At 33.9% G+C, this 18,543-nt stretch overlaps 3 protein-coding genes across 3 annotated transcripts in view; 2 read left to right on the top strand and 1 right to left on the bottom strand.

Moving 5' to 3' along the window:
* The window catches only part of LOC121979232 (DENN domain and WD repeat-containing protein SCD1-like), a 30,285-nt gene extending 26,469 nt beyond the window's left edge, over positions 1–3,816 (top strand). The window contains exons 29-31 of the mRNA XM_042531188.1: positions 70–111; positions 2,674–2,885; positions 3,429–3,816. Of these exons, the coding sequence (XP_042387122.1) occupies positions 70–111; positions 2,674–2,885; positions 3,429–3,524 (350 nt within the window). The 3' untranslated portion in view covers positions 3,525–3,816. The remainder of the gene's footprint in view (positions 1–69; positions 112–2,673; positions 2,886–3,428) is intronic.
* Positions 3,817–7,765: 3,949 nt separating this feature from the next.
* On the bottom strand, positions 7,766–9,622 carry LOC121979234 (putative transcription factor bHLH041). Its single transcript, XM_042531190.1, has 4 exons — positions 9,481–9,622; positions 8,943–9,377; positions 8,337–8,714; positions 7,766–8,018 (listed from the first exon to the last, which is right to left on the bottom strand). The coding sequence occupies exons 1-4, from the start codon at positions 9,535–9,537 to the stop codon at positions 7,926–7,928; spliced, it is 963 nt and encodes a 320-aa protein (XP_042387124.1). The 5' UTR covers positions 9,538–9,622; the 3' UTR covers positions 7,766–7,925.
* A 2,690-nt stretch (positions 9,623–12,312) lies between these two features.
* LOC121979233 (casein kinase 1-like protein 2) lies at positions 12,313–18,371 on the top strand. Its single transcript, XM_042531189.1, has 14 exons — positions 12,313–12,511; positions 12,604–12,707; positions 12,804–12,844; positions 14,275–14,344; positions 14,438–14,586; positions 14,949–15,044; positions 15,130–15,200; positions 16,793–16,854; positions 17,020–17,083; positions 17,163–17,247; positions 17,331–17,457; positions 17,569–17,651; positions 17,735–17,795; positions 18,226–18,371. The coding sequence occupies exons 2-14, from the start codon at positions 12,632–12,634 to the stop codon at positions 18,369–18,371; spliced, it is 1,131 nt and encodes a 376-aa protein (XP_042387123.1). The 5' UTR covers positions 12,313–12,511; positions 12,604–12,631.
* The last annotated feature ends 172 nt before the right edge of the window (positions 18,372–18,543 follow it).

The raw sequence follows: 18,543 nt of genomic DNA on the forward strand, positions 1-18,543 counted from the left end.
GTATTATCAGTCAAATACCATTTAGTATTTGTGAATTGTTATGGTATATACTGTCTTGGTTCTTTTCAGGTTCAACTGATGGTCTTATAAAATTTTGGGAAAATGAAGAAGGTAAGGACAGTTTGATTTGTATTTTCCCATTCAATTTTTTCCAATGCTGTATTTTTATTACCATTTATTGATCAATGAATATACCTTTTTATTCATGGCAACTTGTAGATAATCAAATTGCTCATGAACATGTACAAGCTATCCCAAGATGATCCAAATCATGGAATATGGCGTGTTCCTTTTTTCATGCAATTCTTATAGTGTTGCATTTCTATTACCATTTGATCACTGGTAGTCGGAAGTAAAAATCCTATATGATAAATCTAATCAAATAACACTATTCTGTATATTGTGAGAGGAGATGCCAAGTGATACACCACAAATTAAAATATTCATTAGAGGGTAGTTAGTTTGTTACATCATTTTGAAAAATGAGAAACTCCAGAATGGCTAATGTATTTTTTTTTTTTTTTGTGATTTTGATGTTTGATTCAGTTGTGTGACATTGTAAGTTCATAATTTCTTGGAGAGAATTTCATCACAAATAAAATTGAAATCATCTATGTTCATAGAAGACTGGATTTAGTCACAATCTAGATGGTTTGCACCAAACTTTTCCTTCAAGGGTTAGTGGACATTATTTCTTACACTTAGTGAGCCATTACTTGATACTGAATCCGTCTTCTGAAGAAGTTACTATGCTTCACTTTTCTAGACAACCATGGTACCTATAAAATATATGTTGGTCATAATATATGTAAGTTATTAAAATGTAAATTCATGCAGTAGATACTCAGCGCACTGTCTAATGCCTAGGCTGTAGGAAAAAAAAAATTAAAATAGGAAATAAAAGCATTAAATTAAGAATGATATATATGTGTGTGTGTAACTCATTCTTAATCAACCAATGCAATGTAAGTTTATAATTACAAATAGGCATGCCATAAGTAAACACTAAGCACAAAAAACTGAACATTTAATATTTCACATTGCAATTAAGAAAAATAAACCACAAAAATTTAAAAAAAAAAACGAACTTTCTTAGTGTATTGCAATTGAAATTTAATTATAAAGGAGAAAAAAAAGATAAGAAAAAAGAGCACACTTATGGAAGACAAGGAACAAAAGATAGCCAAGAAAATGACCAAAAATTAGTATAGGCTATTAGGCTGTCGATATTTAGTGGAAAATGGTTTTTTCGATCACAGTTCCAAGACCGTATCGTGGTCACCTCGTCAATAAAGGGGAGCCTTGGCGCGTCTTGCGGATCAGTGTCACGAAGTTCGAACTGAAACAATTTTGTTCAAAGCAATGGGTTATGCATAATGAATGAAAATAGATAATAAATAAATAAAAATTTAAGAGAGTTTAATAGCCTATTTAGATTATCTCCTTAATAATTAGGTGTTAACAAACACCACCGTGTTTAATTAAAAATCAACCGACACCACCGCAGTCATGCGCTACTTGGCGATCGTATGACCCTTTACAACATCCACAGCCGCGCCAACGGGTATAGGTAGTGAAGGCTACGACCTCCGATGTTGTTGCGAGGTCAACCACCCTCCGCTGCGCCCACGGGGTCACACACAACACGCCGCAACCGTCGTGGGTCCGGTGTCGGGTCGCGGTTGACCTCCGCCGCGAGCTTTTTCACGGGTCACAATATGCCCAGCCTATCGTGGGTCCGGTGTCGGGTCGTAGATGTGTCACGGAGCTTTAGACAGCCCGTTTCGATCGTCTCGGCACGACAATTTAAACCATGATAGGCTGTCGATATTTAGTGGAAAAGGGGAAGTGTGAATCATGTGGGATGGGAGGATCAAGCAAACAATAAGTATTATAAGTATTGGATTCACCAATGAGGAGAATTAAGTTTGGTTTTTAATATCAAATCAACCAACAATTTATTAAGAAAAATCTGTTTTTTTTTCTGTTGACCTACTTTCACCACCTTGGTTATCGAAGCAGTCTACCTAGATCACTATTTAAAAGAGCCGTTTAGCAAGGATCACATAGCAACTAGACGAAGCAATCCCTTGCCAAAATGTGTAGGCAGATCCGCAGGTGCCTAACCATGGGTTAGATATGACAGTGCAGGCCTATGCTCCACCCTCACTCCCCTTCATTATGTAAAAATTCTTCCATCCCACTTGCAGAAATCTCTTTTCCCTCACATGTCCCTTGCAAAGATAAAGATCTCCTGGATGTCCCCAAGCAGCCACACTACTCAGCAAGCCCCAGGACTCTCCTCCTTTCTCTTCTCCGGCATCCCCTCACTTGGATCTTCCTCAATCTGTGATGCTAGCATCGAATTAGAGGTGGATAAGTTGCTGCAGCAAATTGGTTACCTATTTGAAACGGAGGAGATGAGCACAAAGGCAGCAGCATTATCATATTATCTATAATTGACAACTGAGCTACTTAATGAAATAATAAATACATCCTTCATAGACCTTTTAATTTTCAAATACATAGAGGCACAATACTATGTTGTTAAATATGACAAACCAGTGATGACAAATGGTGATCATGGAATTTCCATGATGACAATTTAGCACCTATGTTCAGAATGGAAATTTTTATATTATCTGATCTGTTGTTTTTCATCTCTACTTGCAGGACGAATGCGATGTGTTAAAAATTTGACCTTGCATTCTTCTTCTATTGTATCCATCACTGCTGGAGAACATTGGTTGGGCATTGGAGCAGCCGACAATTCCATGTCTCTTTTCCATCGTCCTCAGGAAAGACTAGGTGGTGGTTTCTCCAGCACAGGAGCCAAGACCACTGGTTGGCAACTGTATAGAACTCCTCAAAAAACAGTTGCTATGGTATGTTCACATCACATTCAATTTTATTTGGGTAAAGATTAATAAATGAACATGTCTAGCGACTTTGGCGGGAGAAGAATTATCAAATGCTAAAAAAAAATAAATCTTGCCAATCCAGGGAAAATTTTATTCATTTTAAATCTTGAATGGGAAAATCTTGCTGACGTACCTCACTTATTTGTTGTTACTATGATAATTGTGTTGTTACTATGATAATTGTTCCTAGTTGCCGAGGTTATAGAATGTCAAGGTTACATGATTTACATAATTCTCAGGTCCTGTAGAAGCTAAACATTGTAATACCTAGAATACGGGAAACAGGATAAAAAATTCACAAGATAAAATGTTTAAAAAAATATTAAATCCACGAGACAATAATTAACGACCTTGAGAGAGTATAGTCACCTGAAGTTTGTATGAATTTACTAAAACTTTTAGTTCTGTCATCTGCTAAATGATTTAGAGCCTTCACTAGTATGAGACATTTTAATCTGTTCTTTTAATCCCTTATATTTAGTTTCTTTATTCATTGTTTTGTATCAGGTACGCTGTGTATCTTCTGACCTCGATAGGAAAAGGATATGCAGTGGTGGCCGCAATGGACTACTCCGACTTTGGGAAGCCACCATTAATATCTAATCTTTTTTCAAATTCTCAATTAGATTATACACGGACAAAAATGCAGACATGTTTTGTACGAAAATTGTGTATTTGGGTATGTCTTTTTTTGTTGCTTCTTTATTGCAGTTATCGTAATTCTTTGGACTAGCATTTAAGTTTAGGATAGGGTTGATTCTTATCATTTTCTCTTGAATGTTTTGGTTCCCATGCAGTGATTTTTCTGTAGTTTGTAACTAAACTCGTACGGCGAATCTACCACTGTTTGCTAAATATTATGCTGTCTTTCCTGCAACTATGCAGAGATTTATCATGTCTTGTTAGTTCGAAACAAACGTTTGCTATTTAAAAGCGTAGGTCAAGATAAACCTCTACAACTATTTGTTTGTTTAAGTTCACTATTTGCTTGTTTGAGTTGGGTGGTAATATGATTCTAGCGTCTACCCCTAAACATGTTTTAAATATTAAAAATGTCATTAGAAATGTGTAATTATGCTTGCATATATAATATCAGTCGATAGAGAGAAATATATTTGATCAATGGTGTTAATCTAATATTGGAATATTGGAGTGTCAGGTAATCTAGTGACCATTTTTATACGTAAAAAAAAAAAATTGGTTGATTTTCTTTTTAAAATTTAATTTTGCTCATGACGATCGGTCATGGTCGATTTTAAGTCCGGATAAAAGAGGGTTGTGTTAGGTTGTTAGCCAACATTAAAATTATAGTAAATATTCAATGAATGGATCAATTAAACTATTGTGCTAATGTTAGATTGTTCTTCGGAAGGAATATGTTATAAGATCCAACTGTAACATCTCAGTAAAGATCGCTACATCTCTAGAATTCGGGTATAATATATGCTAAATATGCAAGAGTTCGTGTTACAGGATCCGACTGTAACGTCTCAGCAAGGACCGTTACATCTCCATGAGAACTTAGTGTAGTGTTAAATAAGTAAAAGTTCTCACATTATAGTTTGGATAAGAACAAATATGATAGAAAAATTAATAATTTAATATTTGGAACATAGAACATAGGAACTCTCACTAGTAAATCAATGGAGGTAGTAGATATGATGATTAGATGAAAAATTAGTAGTATTTTGTGTGTACAAGAGATAAAATGGATATGCGAGAAGGCAAAGATGATAGAGAACTTGAGTTTTAAATTATAGTACATTGGAAAGAGTAAAGCAATAAATGGAGTGAGTATTATTGTAGATAGTTTGTTAAAGGATGAAGTTGTAGGAGTAGTTAGAAAAGGAGATAGAATTATAGCTCTTAAGATAATAGTGGTGAAAAAAATATGAACATAATTAGTATATATGCACCACAAGTAGGATTAGATGAAGCTATCAAATCAAGGTTTTGGGGCGACTTAGATGAAATATTACAAAACATTCCGTCATTGTAATAGGAGGTGATCTACATAAGCATGTCGGAGTGAAAAATGAGGAATATGAGAGCGCACATGGGGGTTATGGGTTTGGAATGAGAAATGAGGAAGGGAAAACTATATTAGATTTTGCGATAGCATATGACCTTATATTAGCTAATACATTTTTTAAGAAAAGAGAAGAACACTTAGTCACGTTCAACAATGGGAATAATAAATCACAAATTGACTTTCTTATGATTAGGAAGGAGGATAGAAAGATTTGTAAAGATTGCAAAGTCATCCCTGTATAAAGCTTAACTACCTAACATGAGTTAGTAGTGTTGGATATACGCCTCAAACATAGTATCAATAGAAAGAAAATATATACAATTCCTAGAATTAAGTGGTGGAAGTTAAAGGATGGGAAGCAAAATATATTTAAGGAGAAGATAGAAGTACAAGTATTAAGTGAAATATACGATGACTCTAATACAACATGGGATAAGATGGTATCGAAGTTGAAAATAGCAGCTAAGAGTATACTCGGTGAATCAAAGGGACATGTACCACTAAGTAAGGAATCTTGGTAGTGGAATGAGAAAGTACAAGAGAAAGTGAAGGAAAAACGAATAGCTTATAAGGAATTATATATTTATAAGAACGAGGAAAACTTTTAAAAAATATACAATAGCTAAGAAAGAAACTAAGAAAGTAGTGAGTGAAACAAAAAATGAAACTTTTGAATGATTATATCAAAAATTAGATATAAAAGAAGGAGAAAGAGACATTTATAGAATAACTAAAGTGAGAGAAAGGAAAACAAGATATCTTAGCCAAATAAAATGTATTAAAGATGATGTAATAGGGTATTAATAAACGATGGAGAAATAAAAGAGCGGTGGAAAATGTATTTTTATCAACTTTTTAATGAAGGTTTAGGTGACCAACTTAACTTAGGTAATTTAAGCAGGTCAAATGAGCATAGAAATTTTAATTTTTATTGTATAATTCAAACTTCAGAAGTAAATCAAACTTTAAATGAGATGCACGATGGAAAAGTCGTTGGACCAGATGATATTCTGATAGAGGTATGGAAGTGTCTAGGGAAACAAGGTATTGAATGACTTATAAAATTATTTAACATGATATTGAAAATAAAAAAATACTTAATCAATGGAGGGTAACTACTCTAATTCCCTTATATAAGAATAAGGGAGACGTATAAAATTATATAAATTATAGGGGTATTAAACTAATGAGTCATATTATAAAATTTTGGAAAAAATAATAGAAAAAAGATTAACAAAGAAGACCATGATGATTAAAAATAAATTTGGATTCATGCCTGAAAGGTCAACAATAGAAGTTATAATCTTCTTAGACAACTAATTGAAAAATAACGGGAGCAAGACATGGTATTCATTGACTTAAAAAAGCTTATGGTAGAGTTTCAAGAGAAATTATATGAAGAATTCTAGAAAAAAAGGTATTAGCATAACACATATTAAACTAATTAAGGATATATATGAGAATATAACAACCGAGTAAAGACTTCAGGCGGAGTAACTGAAGCATTTTTAATAAAGATAGGGTTACATCAAGGATCAGCTCTAAGTCCCTATCTTTTTACACTAATTATAGACGAACTCACTGCACACATTCAAGACACAGTATCGTGGTGCATATTGTTTGCAGATGATATTATTTTGGTAGATGAAATACGTGAAGGAGTAAATGCTAAACTAGAATCTTGGTCGGAAATATTAGAAGGGAAATGTTTTAAGCTTAGTAGATTAAAAACAAAATATATGGAATTTAAGTTTAGCAATATTAGAATTAATGAGACAATTGTTAGGATAGGAGAGGACGAGTTGCCTGGAACCAAGAGATTTAAATATTTAGGATCATTTTTACAAAACGATGGAGGGATTGAGAAAGATGTATTACATAGAATACAAGTAGGATGATTGAAATGGAGAGGAGCATCGAGTGTTTTATGTGATCGTAAAGTACGTCTTAAACTTAAAGGTAAGTTATATAAAACTGCAGTTAGACTTGTTATGTTATATGAAGCTGAATATTAGATTAAAACTCAAGCATATGAGTAGAAGATGAGAGTTGCAGGGATGAGGATGTTAAGGTGGATGTGTGGACATACGAGGATGGACAAAATAAGAAATAAGAGCATTAGAGAGAAAGTCAGAGTTGCATCTATTGAGGAAAAACTCCGAAAGACACATTTAAGATGGTACGAACATGTACTTAGATGACCAATAAATGCTCTAGTTAGACGATATTAAATTATGATAAATATGCATATCAAACGAGAAAGAGGAAGAAAAAAAAATTATTAAATAATAATAAAATAAGATAAAATAACTTTAAATAATTATTTTAATAACTTGAGATTCAGCTTGACTTAATTACTCTTATCAAATAAGTTTGAATTTAACTCGATTGGTTGATATCCTTACAAAGGAGACCTGCACCATGCAGATTGGCTACCTGTTTAAAAGTTTTTACCAGGATAAGAGAAAAGAACTCTAAAGGCTCCTAAATTATAATAAACTATAAAAATTTACTATAAAATTATTGTATATAATGCACTAGTTATGTAAAAAAAAAAGTGTAACGTTTTTTTTATCCACAATAATGCATGTGGTATCTATATACGTGAATATTTACTTAATAAATTTTAGGATTATTTCTCAATCGATGTAAAATATTTAGTTATGTATTTAACCTCTTTATACAAAGAATTATTATATTAAAATAAATGTCCCCATAATTTACTTTTTTAAAAAGTAAAATCGGACAGTTAAAATGCCAGTTTATCTTAATTTGCTCTAATATAATGACCTCTTAATTAATCTCAATGCCAAACTGTGGAAGACATCATGTTCGCCAAAGATAAATTATCATTCCAATTCTTACATCATTGTTCGGGAAAACAAATTGAAAATGTTACTGGAATACTTATTCTGCAGTTTTTTTTTTATAATTAATCTCAACCTCCTTCATTAATTACACACAATGCATATCTACGCCACCAAAAGAGTTTCAACACTTGCGGCAACGCCTCCAACCGCCCTGTTCATGGCTTCCTTGAATAGCGCCTCGTTCCAGTCGCACCTCTGCACCACCAAAAGACTCATTAATCATTCACCCATCAACTATAACGGATAAGTCAAGAAATGTAAACTTCATTTCCTTTTCCTTTCCTTGCAAGTCACTCTTATCGTATATATATATAATAATAAGTAGCTTCATGGAAGGTCCAAATTGGACTGCAGTGGTCCATCCCATCAGCCATGCATGCAACTTGCACTACTCTCCCTAAAATTATTGGCCTTTTCTCCATTGACTTGCTAAACTTATCAGAAACTCTCTCTACTTTCCTCATGCACACAATAATAACCAAGAGAAAATTACTTGGCAACTAGTTTTTGTACCTTAATCTGTAACTTCAGATTGGCTCCTGCAGATATCTGCTGCATCTGTGGGGAGTAGGCACGAGCATCCACTGAAGCTATGCTCACAACCCTCATCCCTCTGAGGCATTCCAGAACATGCAGGATCAAGTTCACAATGTTGCATTCCACTCCCACAGCTATCTTGATGTGGATCTGCTCCAACTGCGAGCGTGGCTCTTCTGAGCCTAATTTCAGGACTTCGACCTGAACGTTGCCCGCCTTGTAGCCCTGATCTGCCATCTCCTTGTTTGGCAGATGTGCTTCCAGTTTTCGGTTCTTCTCCTGAAGCACCAAAATTTGAGCTCTCAGGGTCTTCAAGTAGTTCCTTGCATCGATCAACACCGAAGCTTTATCCTTCTGTAAAAGCACGTCAACAGTGAAGATGATAGAAAAATGTATAGAAGTTAAGTCAAATTATAAAGGACAGTTCGGTGTACGAAATTCCCGTTATATAAGATTTATTATATATAGTCTTACTTTATTTTTTGCAAAAGACTATTTTTAGAATTCGAATTTATGATCTTTTGATCATAAAATAATAATTTTACTGTTACGTCAAGACTCCCCTTCTAGAAGCTAAATTACCTTGGAACTTGGAGGGAGGATCATGCTGAGCCTGTGGAAGCTGTCATTGAGCTTCTCGCGACGCCTCCGTTCCGATACCATGTGCTGCTGATGGCTGCTTGTTGACGGCGGCGGCTCTTGATCGCGCTTTACTCTTCTCAGAAAACAGATAGAGTTCTTTATCATCTTTTGCCCCCACAGGAACTCTTTGGGCTCCTGATAATTCGGAGCCAGAGCAGAGCTGTAAGGCCTAAATGCTCTCTCGTTTAAGTTGTTGAAGTCGGTACAAGCTTCTCGAGCCGGGTTGGACATCGCCGACGTGGAAGAAGAGTTAGCGGACGAGGCGGCGGCGGCGGAAGCGATGACGGCCACCATGGCCGCCATGATCGCCGCCTCGTCACGATCCGCCGGAAACTGCACGCCTTGCAGCTGCCGGCCAAAGCTCATCGGCTTCTCCTGCCAACACAAATATGAAATCGAATTAATCCTCGTCTAAACAGAGCACACGGAACAAATTTTCTCAGTTATTCTCCAACAAATTGGGAAGAACGTAACTCACCTGGTAGATGAATTGTTCTTGTTCTAGTGAATCAAGAGCTCTGATCATGGAATGCATGGAGAGTCTAGTCGATCAGTGGAATATAATGTAAATTGGAACTTGTAGATGGAAATATTTGTGGAGTGGCTGAGCTTTATTTATTGTGTTTACAAGAAACGGTGGTTTAACAGATGGAACTGAAAAGAGATTAATTTACACTGAAACTCTTATTAGGATTTGAGCATCAGCAAACCTTTTCCTTTTTTCATGTTTCTTTCTTGCTTTAAGCTACTTAGGACAAGACGGAGTCGTCCACTGACTGAGTCCATGAAGTGGACAAATTTGATTTACAGAAATATATAGAAACACACTGTTTCTAAGCTTCATGTATATTTTCTTAATTCCAAGTTAGTTAATATTGTTAATTTGAGTGATGAGGTTGATTCTGAAACACACTGTTTGCTGAATACTAGAGACTGTCAAAAGTCTGCGCTACACGCGACGCGGAATTCAAAGTCCAAGTTCCACTGCTGGACCGAGCTTGCAAGATTATAGAATTTGCAATATTAAAATGCTTATCGAATTTTTTATCACTTGATCAAATTTTCAAAAGTAATAGGGAACAAATAGCTTCTTGGTTAATGTTTTTCTTTACTTTGTTACATCATTAAGCAGCTGAAAAAAAAACAGTAGATATATTCTTATTCAACCACCTCGTGAAATAATTATCATGACAATGGCAGAAAGCAAAGTTTGGTTAGGGATGAAAATGAATTGGAATTGGATCGGATTTTATATTCATTATATTTATTCTCATTTATTATATATTTGTCGGGTATTTAACTTTTATTTCATCTTCATATTTATTAGAGGATCGAGTATCAGAACTTTAGTACATAATTTAATGGTTTTAACTAAAAAAAAAATAAGATATGTATCAAGACAACTCCTCTCTTATAAATATAAAAAATACTAAAATCTTTCTAAATATTATAAAAAATAAAAAAAAAACAAAAAATAGTAAAAAGACTCAGAAGGATTTAAATGATGGAAGTTGGGGTCAAAATTTGACCGTTACTATTTTACCCATAAAAATATAGGTTTTCGAATCCTATACGTGTGTAATCATTGATAGAGTCTAATACCGAATCACGAATCAAATATTAATTTTTGAAAATGAAAGTACATAATTTAATGAGTTTAATTCAAAACAGGATACGGATCACAACTTCTCTCTTATAAATATCAAAAATAATAAAATTATCTTAAATATCATAAAAAATAGAAATGATCAAAAATAGTAAAAAGACTTTGAAAAAAATTTAAATTGTGAAATTTAGGAGCAAAATTTGGCCGTTAAGATTTTATCTATAAAAATATAGGTTTTTAAATTTTACACGTGAACAGAATCTAATTCTAAATCACGAATCAAATATTAATTCTAATATTAAAAAAAATAAAACTTTTATTTAAAAATGAAAGTACATAATTTAAGTATTTTAACTCAAAACAAGATAAGTACCAAGACAATTCCTCTCTTATAAATATAAGGAATACTAAAATTATCCTAAATATTATAAAAAATAAAAATTATCAAAAATAATAAAAAAAACCTCTAAAAGGAATTTACATGGTGAAATTTAGGGTCAAATTTTGACCATTACGATTTTACCCATAAAAATATAGATTTTCGAATTCTACACATGTAACCTTCGACAGAGTCTAATTTCGAATCACGAATCAAATATTAATTCTAATATTAAAAAATATATAACTTTTATTTGAAAACAAAAGTATAATATTTAAGGATCTTAACTCAAAACGGGATACGAATCAAAGACAACTTCTCTATTTTAAATATCAAGAATATTAAAATTATCCTAAATATCATAAAAATAAAAATTAACAAAAAAAAAAGACTCAAAATAATTTAAATGATGAATTTGGGATCAAAATTTAGGATGTATTTGGTTTGTTTATATTTTCATTTCATTTTTTTTTCAGAAAATCATATTTTCTCATTTTTCAGAAAATAACTTTTCTATATTTTTTATTTTCTTGCTCTATCTTTTCTTGAAAATGAACATGGATAATGTAAATCAATTACGTTTTTTATTTTCTCATGAAAAATAAAAAATAACATGAAAAATATAAAACAAACGCCTCCTAATGTAAGTTTTCAAATTATGAATCATGAATAAAAAATTATAAGCTTTCGATACTTGAAAGGTCATATTAAATTTCAGGATGGTGTCTACATCAATTACTACGAGCATTGGTTGCCAGAAGGTAGCGATTTGTTGCCGCACTGCATTCATGGCTTGGCGTGGAGTGAAGAAGAAAGAAATAGATTTGTTGTTTATTGTGTCTGAATGAACGAAATTATTTATTCTATTTCTATTTCTTCCCTTCTCCAACCAAACGATTAGGCGCGAGCTCATGTTGGGTTAGACTCCGACCAACTTGAGTCCAAGTTAGGCTTGACTCATCATGTCTCCTCGCGGGGCTCAGTCACGCCTATTGGCATCTCTACCTAATCCAAACAATTTATAACTTTTAAAAAATTAGTCAATTTTTAAATTTTTAGTTGGAAAATTGCCTAAATACTATAATAAATGCACAGCTTGAGAAAATGTTGATGTCTTTGTTTACCAAACCACAAAAAGAAAAAAAAGAATTTGAAAAATGAAAAATAGATAAATTAATATTAAAAGATATATCAATTGAACTAATTCAGAATTTTTAACGGCGAAATGAAACGCCGTTATTTTGAAAACAACACAAAAGGCCGGAAACAAACGGATAGGCTCGGCCTCCGCTAAACAGGCGACTTCACCGAACAGTACTAACTACGCTTTCTTCAGAATCCAGTGCGAATAAAGCGTGCGAGAATACGCCATCGCCTCGCTTGTTCTCCCCCCTTTTCTTCTCGTTTCTGAGCGACGAATTGACGAGGCAGGTCCCCGCTCAATCCAATCTCCGGTTCTTCCGTCGATTGAGCCCGGCTGCCTCTCTCCATCGAGCTGCTAGATTCCTTTTGTTCATCGTCGCGGTGGGTAGGAGCAGAGATTTCGTTATTGTTGTTTACCTACCTTTTTTTTTCTCCAGTTTAAATGATCGAATTAGGGGTTGATTTGAAGCCAGGTTGTATCCGGTTTCCGATCGCGCTCGGATGGAGCCTCGCGTGGCGAACAAATTCCGCCTCGGCCGAAAGATAGGGAGCGGGTCCTTCGGCGAGATTTATTTAGGTTTGTCGCTGATTCAGCTTGCAATCGAGATTTTTTTTGTTATTATTTTGTGGTAGGAATTGGGATGTCTGATTCTGTGGTGGTTTCGCTTGCCAGGAACAAATATCCAAACGAACGAAGAAGTTGCCATTAAACTTGTAAGTGTAGAGTTTTGACGAGGATAGTTTGCCTTCTTCAGCAATCAATGAAAGTGTGAAAATTATTTTTTGGAGTGTTTAGTGTGGGCTTCGAGGTATTTGTGTATCTTTGATGCCTTTGCGTATGTAGTTGATTTAGCTGAAATAGAAATTTATTTATTTCTTTTCAAGCTAGGGCACCATTGAAATAGATAGTTTCAGCTTGAAAATCAGAAACAAAATCGGTTTTTTTTTTTTTTTACCATCATCTACTTGTGTCTCTCTTAGCGTTGGGTGCTTGTTTTGGGAAAATGCAGTAGCTTTCACCCTGGAGCTTGTTACAGGAAAGTTTGGATTGAAATTTGCGGGTGACGCTTGAAGCATCACTTGTGAAGAAACTCTTGGGAAGTTAAACCTCAGGCATATAAGATAGCATTATTGCCCTTTGTATTCCATGATATGAGACAACTAGTGTTATCCTCTTTGATTCAATGTTTTTTTTAATAATTAACTATGATAATTAGATTTTTTGACAAATAATTAAAATAATTAGTGAAAATAATTGTCTTTTGTCAGTAATATAATTTACTTCAAATAGTTGGGACTTGACTTCTGGTTGTTTTATCTTCACTTATTTTGAATTACTTTATTAAAGATAAGTTATTTATTCTATTAATCACTTGAACATGCTCATTTCTGTAGATGGTATTATATTTTGTTGATTATCATTGATTATATTTATAATTAGAAATATTTTCTTTAACTTTGATGTTATATTGAAGCATTTAACTTATAAATAATAATTTTCGTTGAATGTAACATACTAATGTTCAAATTGCTAGTTAATTTTTCACACTATTCAAGAAACTTCCTTCAAACATAACGGATGCTTTGATTTCTTTTCAGAAACTATTTTTTTTTCAGAGAATAAACTAACACAATAGAATATAACTTCAAAAGATTAATATTTATTATACAAGCATTTATAACATAATACTCAATGATTGTCATGAGACATTTGTAACAATAATATAAACTACTTTATATATTAATTAAATTTGTTTATTAATTATATTACATAGCCCACCTTATACATAAATACATAGTTAGATTGCATTTCTCATTTAATCTATTGATTAAATGTAGGCAAACTAGACTGCATATTAATCTTCGGATTATTATGCCATTTTGATCAACATCTTAGCCATTAAAAACTTAAATTAACACAAACCCTGAAGATGGCTACTACAGTTGGATTCACCTGTTAAATGAAATAAATACCTCACACTCCTTATTTGTAATCTGAAATTGTGCTAATGTATATGCAACACACTACACAGAGAATATGTAAGTTTTTTTTTCCCATTGGATCGCAAGAGTTTCTTTCTGTTGGTCCAAGTTTTGGATTTTCTACCTTCCCTAAGATGGCCACTTGCTATTTATTTTCCTAGGAAAATGTTAAGACGAAGCATCCACAGTTGATATATGAATCAAAGCTATACAAGATTCTACAGGGAGGAAGTATGAAACTGCTTTATGCGTTTGTTAGTTTTGGAAATTAGATTTTGTCATTCTAATTCTTCATTCCTTTTTCTTCCTTCATTGATCTGGCAGCTGGAATTCCAAATGTTCGATGGTATGGTGTTGAGGGTGACTACAATGTTCTGGTGATGGATTTACTAGGACCTAGTCTTGAAGATTTGTTCAACTTTTGTAACAGAAAATTCTCGTTAAAGACGGTGTTAATGCTTGCAGACCAGATGGTATGCAAATTCATATTAATAATGTGTTTTTTGGGGATTATTGAGCAATTTCCAACTTATTTGTTGTTCTTGATTCTTGCCTTCCATGCACCTGCCATTTTGACTTCCACGTTGTTTGTTGTTTGCACAGTACTTAATATTACAACTTTGGCTCACCTTCCTTGTTGGATGAATCTTTTCATTCCTTGTAATCTTAGGAACTCCCTTTGGAATGCAGCTGATGCCCATCTTTTACTCTCAAAATTTTAGACCAACATTTCTAACTTCATCTTAATTCTGAAATGGCAGTCCTCAATACTCCCCCCCCCCCCCCCCCCAATTATTGCTTTCAAAGAATTGAACCTTTGTCTGTGCTTTATCAGATAAATAGAGTGGAGTTTGTTCATTCAAAATATTTTCTACATCGAGATATCAAGCCAGATAATTTTCTGATGGGTCTTGGGAGACGAGCTAATCAAGTAAGACTTTAACTTCCCTCTACCATGCATATAAAATACACGTGTGTTATGCTTTGTTGTTAAGTTACTTTGGCTTTTCATATAGGTTTATATTATTGATTTTGGACTTGCCAAGAAGTATAGAGATAGTTCTACTCATCAGCATATTCCTTATAGGTAAGTCTTTATGGCCATTTCTTCTATTTATTCGATCAGAACTATTGCATTAAGCACTAGCAGATAGCTGACATGTTTTTAGAGACTTCTATAGTTCTATTGTGATGTACTTTGTAAACATGTTAATATCCTATTTTTTGAAGTAGAGGCTTATAGAAATGAGTGCCTCGAGAAGTGGAGTTTATTCCTTATGACACTTCCCAATATCTGAATTGGTATGACCCTTTTGTGCTTTGGCTGCTTCTTTGGTATTAGGCATTAGAATCATGGTTGTATGTCCAAATCATGGGAAAATTAGTTTTTTTGTTATGCCAAGAGTTATCATTGTGGAAATAATAATTTTTTGTTTTTTCCCCTTTTACTTGAGCACTTGGTTTGGATTTAGAATTTTTTTTTCTAATCCCATATACTTATTCTTTATTAGAGAAAAATTCCAGGTATTCCTTTGTCATAGCCTTTCCATATTAGTGTTATTTTTGGTCTTACATGCAAAATAGGACAATGTCTATTCCTTCCAATTATTAAGCTATGTTTACTTAGTGGAAGAGAAGTTGGAGAGAAAGGAGAGGAGGGAGGAGGGGAGGGGAGAGGAGAAGAGGGATTAAATCTTATTTACTTTAAGGAGGAGAATATGGGGGTGAGGGAGGAGGAAAGAGGAGAGACGAAGAAGATAGATGAAATATCCGCCATCAGCTGGTAGCATTGGCATCGATTTCCCCCATCCAGGCTTTATGTTTCCATGTGACATATCGGAAAGGAAGATTAATTATTTGATTGAAGAAGAATTTTTTTGATGATAAATGTAATTACTGCCAACTAACAAGGATTTGAGATGACCTTTCTTCCCCAGAGTTGAGGAAATGTAATAATTAGCAATAATTGTATCACATAAAATCTTGCTCAACATTATATTTCAGTCAGTATTAGAACCTTTTGTGCGTTTAGTTAAGTGAACTTACAGTTTAGGAAGTTAATTGTGTGAATTTATAGCATATATATTATTCAGAAGGAGAATTAGCAATTATAGGTTTCATCTATTAGAATCATTGTAAATATTGGAGGTTTTCTGCACATGATCAAATTTGTAAGATCTGCAGCACCAGTAAGCTGTCTTATAGGAAGGCATAACAAGAATGGTCATTCCACTCTCGTATCTGTATCAGCAAATACTGGTTGGCAAAATCCATATACAGTTATGTGACATCTCGAAAAATTCCAAGTAAAAAAAAATGTTTGATAGTACTAGTTTATATCAAGTTCTTAACCAAGCAGTCCATAGTTGCAACGGTGTTGTCTAGTTTTTGTCAGCAGAATCTGCAGTTTCAGTTGCTAACAACAATGATAACAATCAAGCCTTTAACCTACTAAGTGGGGTTACATTTATGGATTCTCCTTTTAGTGTGCGTATTTTATCATGTTTTAACATTGTTTCTTTTTCATATTTTTAGTATCTTTATATACTGCCGACTCCACCTAGTGGGATTAGGCTTAGTTGTTGTTGTTGTAGTAGTCTCTTTATATTCTACCTCATTTTCATTAGCATGTTGTTTGAACTTGATGCTCCTTTTCATTTGTCAATATCCTCTTCGCAGAGAGAATAAGAACCTGACTGGAACAGCAAGGTATGCAAGTGTTAACACACATCTTGGCATAGGTATGGAACCTAATTTTTACTTCACTCAATATTTATATGTTTAATCTGGATCTATCTGTTATGATAAATATTTGCTAAATTGAATTTTGGTTGATTTATTTTCAGTTTTGCTCTTCATTATGAATCCATAGTCTGACTTCTATGTTTCTGGTTTTTACTGCAAAGAGCAAAGCAGGAGAGATGATTTGGAATCTCTTGGATATGTTCTTATGTACTTCTTAAGGGGAAGGTGCACTTGGGTTTCCCAAAATTTCTTTTCCTATATCTGTTAACTTTTCTAATATAAATTTGCTGATTCTTTGTTTCAGTCTTCCATGGCAAGGTCTGAAAGCTGGAACCAAGAAACAAAAGTATGAAAAGATTAGTGAAAGAAAAGTTGCCACATCCATTGAGGTTTGTTTTTATTCATGTCACTAGTTGAGTTCTTTTTCCCTTGACATTTTCACTTGAGGATGGAGAGCTATTGGTGCAATCAGGCTTTATGTCGGGGTTATCCTTCAGAGTTTGCATCATATTTCCACTATTGTCGTTCGCTACGTTTTGATGATAAGCCAGATTATGCATACCTTAAGAGATTGTTCAGGGACCTCTTCATCCGAGAAGGTTAATTTTCTTCTTAGATTTTTTTTTTTTCCAAACTTGTGTCAGATATCTCATAACTGATAACTTTTTAATCTTTATATGAATGGTTGTAACACTTGCTATATGTTGCAGGATTTCAGTTTGATTATGTTTTTGATTGGACAATTTTGAAGTACCAACAATCACAGAGTGCTAATGCTCCTTCACGAGCTATTGTTAGTTTGAAGAACATGTTTACTTATAAATTGAAATAGTCTTTTGCATTAGTGACTAAGTTGTATTATCTCTTATTTCTTAGGGACCAGGTGTGGGACCTAGTTCTGGCTTGGCTCATGCTACTACAAATGATAGACAGCCTGGTATGCCTGTTTACCTGGTGCTATAGTTACTGGTTTTTAGCTTGCATATCTAATTAGATTTTGCAAATCTGATAATTTTCATGTAATTTAATCCTTTTAGCATGATTTCAGTACATATATGTTGTCTTGTCTCTTAGAAATTGCTCATATGTCTTTACCAACTTATAATCTGCCCAGAAATAAGCAATAACTTCTGTGCTATTGTGAATCAATGCAGAATTATTGTTTCACTAACATTTGAAATATCATTACTTAGAAAAGAACCTTCACATGAATTTGCTGTTAGATAGTTTATTAATCTGAATGTTCTTGTTGTTGACACAACATTCAAAGTAGTGCAGTCTGTGTTCCAATTGGAGGTTGCAGATCATAACTTCTTCCAACCATTATTGGTTGAACAGATTAATTTGTTCTTTTTTTGTTCTGTTAGGTGGTGAAGAAGCAAGGACAAGTGGTTGGGCAACATTGGACCCCACTTATCGCCCAAGAGTTCCACCTCCAGCTGTGCATCCTGGGAACTTGACCAAGCAGAAGGCTCCTGTTGGTCATGATTCACCTGCAAACAAAGAAGCATAAAGATTACGACTGAGTTTATAAAAAAAATCAAACCCCCTAGATCAAGAGGTTCTCTAATCCCCTCAAATTATCCCCACCACCATAGGCCGTCAAGGTCGTAAGACCAAGAAGACAGATTAATTCCACCGATCAGCCGGTAAACCGTCTCATTATGCGATCTAGATCCAAGGGC

Source organism: Zingiber officinale, chromosome 5A (genome assembly GCF_018446385.1).
Source record: "Zingiber officinale cultivar Zhangliang chromosome 5A, Zo_v1.1, whole genome shotgun sequence".
Lineage (NCBI taxonomy): Eukaryota > Viridiplantae > Streptophyta > Magnoliopsida > Zingiberales > Zingiberaceae > Zingiber > Zingiber officinale.

What these genes read in the sequence shown, in the direction of transcription:
- LOC121979234 (XM_042531190.1), bottom strand. Translation starts at nt 9,537, where the DNA reads ATGCATTCCATGATCAGAGCTCTTGATTCACTAGAACAAGAACAATTC. An exon ending in TCCTCCCTCCAAGTTCCAAG is followed by an intron (nt 8,715 to 8,942) that starts GTAATTTAGCTT and finishes GTGCTTTTACAG; the next exon opens with AAGGATAAAGCTTCGGTGTT. An exon ending in ATCTGAAGTTACAGATTAAG is followed by an intron (nt 8,019 to 8,336) that starts GTACAAAAACTA and finishes TTGGTGGTGCAG; the next exon opens with AGGTGCGACTGGAACGAGGC.
- LOC121979233 (XM_042531189.1), top strand. Translation starts at nt 12,632, where the DNA reads ATGGAGCCTCGCGTGGCGAACAAATTCCGCCTCGGCCGAAAGATAGGG. An exon ending in CAAGATTCTACAGGGAGGAA is followed by an intron (nt 14,345 to 14,437) that starts GTATGAAACTGC and finishes TTGATCTGGCAG; the next exon opens with CTGGAATTCCAAATGTTCGA. An exon ending in TACAAATGATAGACAGCCTG is followed by an intron (nt 17,796 to 18,225) that starts GTATGCCTGTTT and finishes TTGTTCTGTTAG; the next exon opens with GTGGTGAAGAAGCAAGGACA.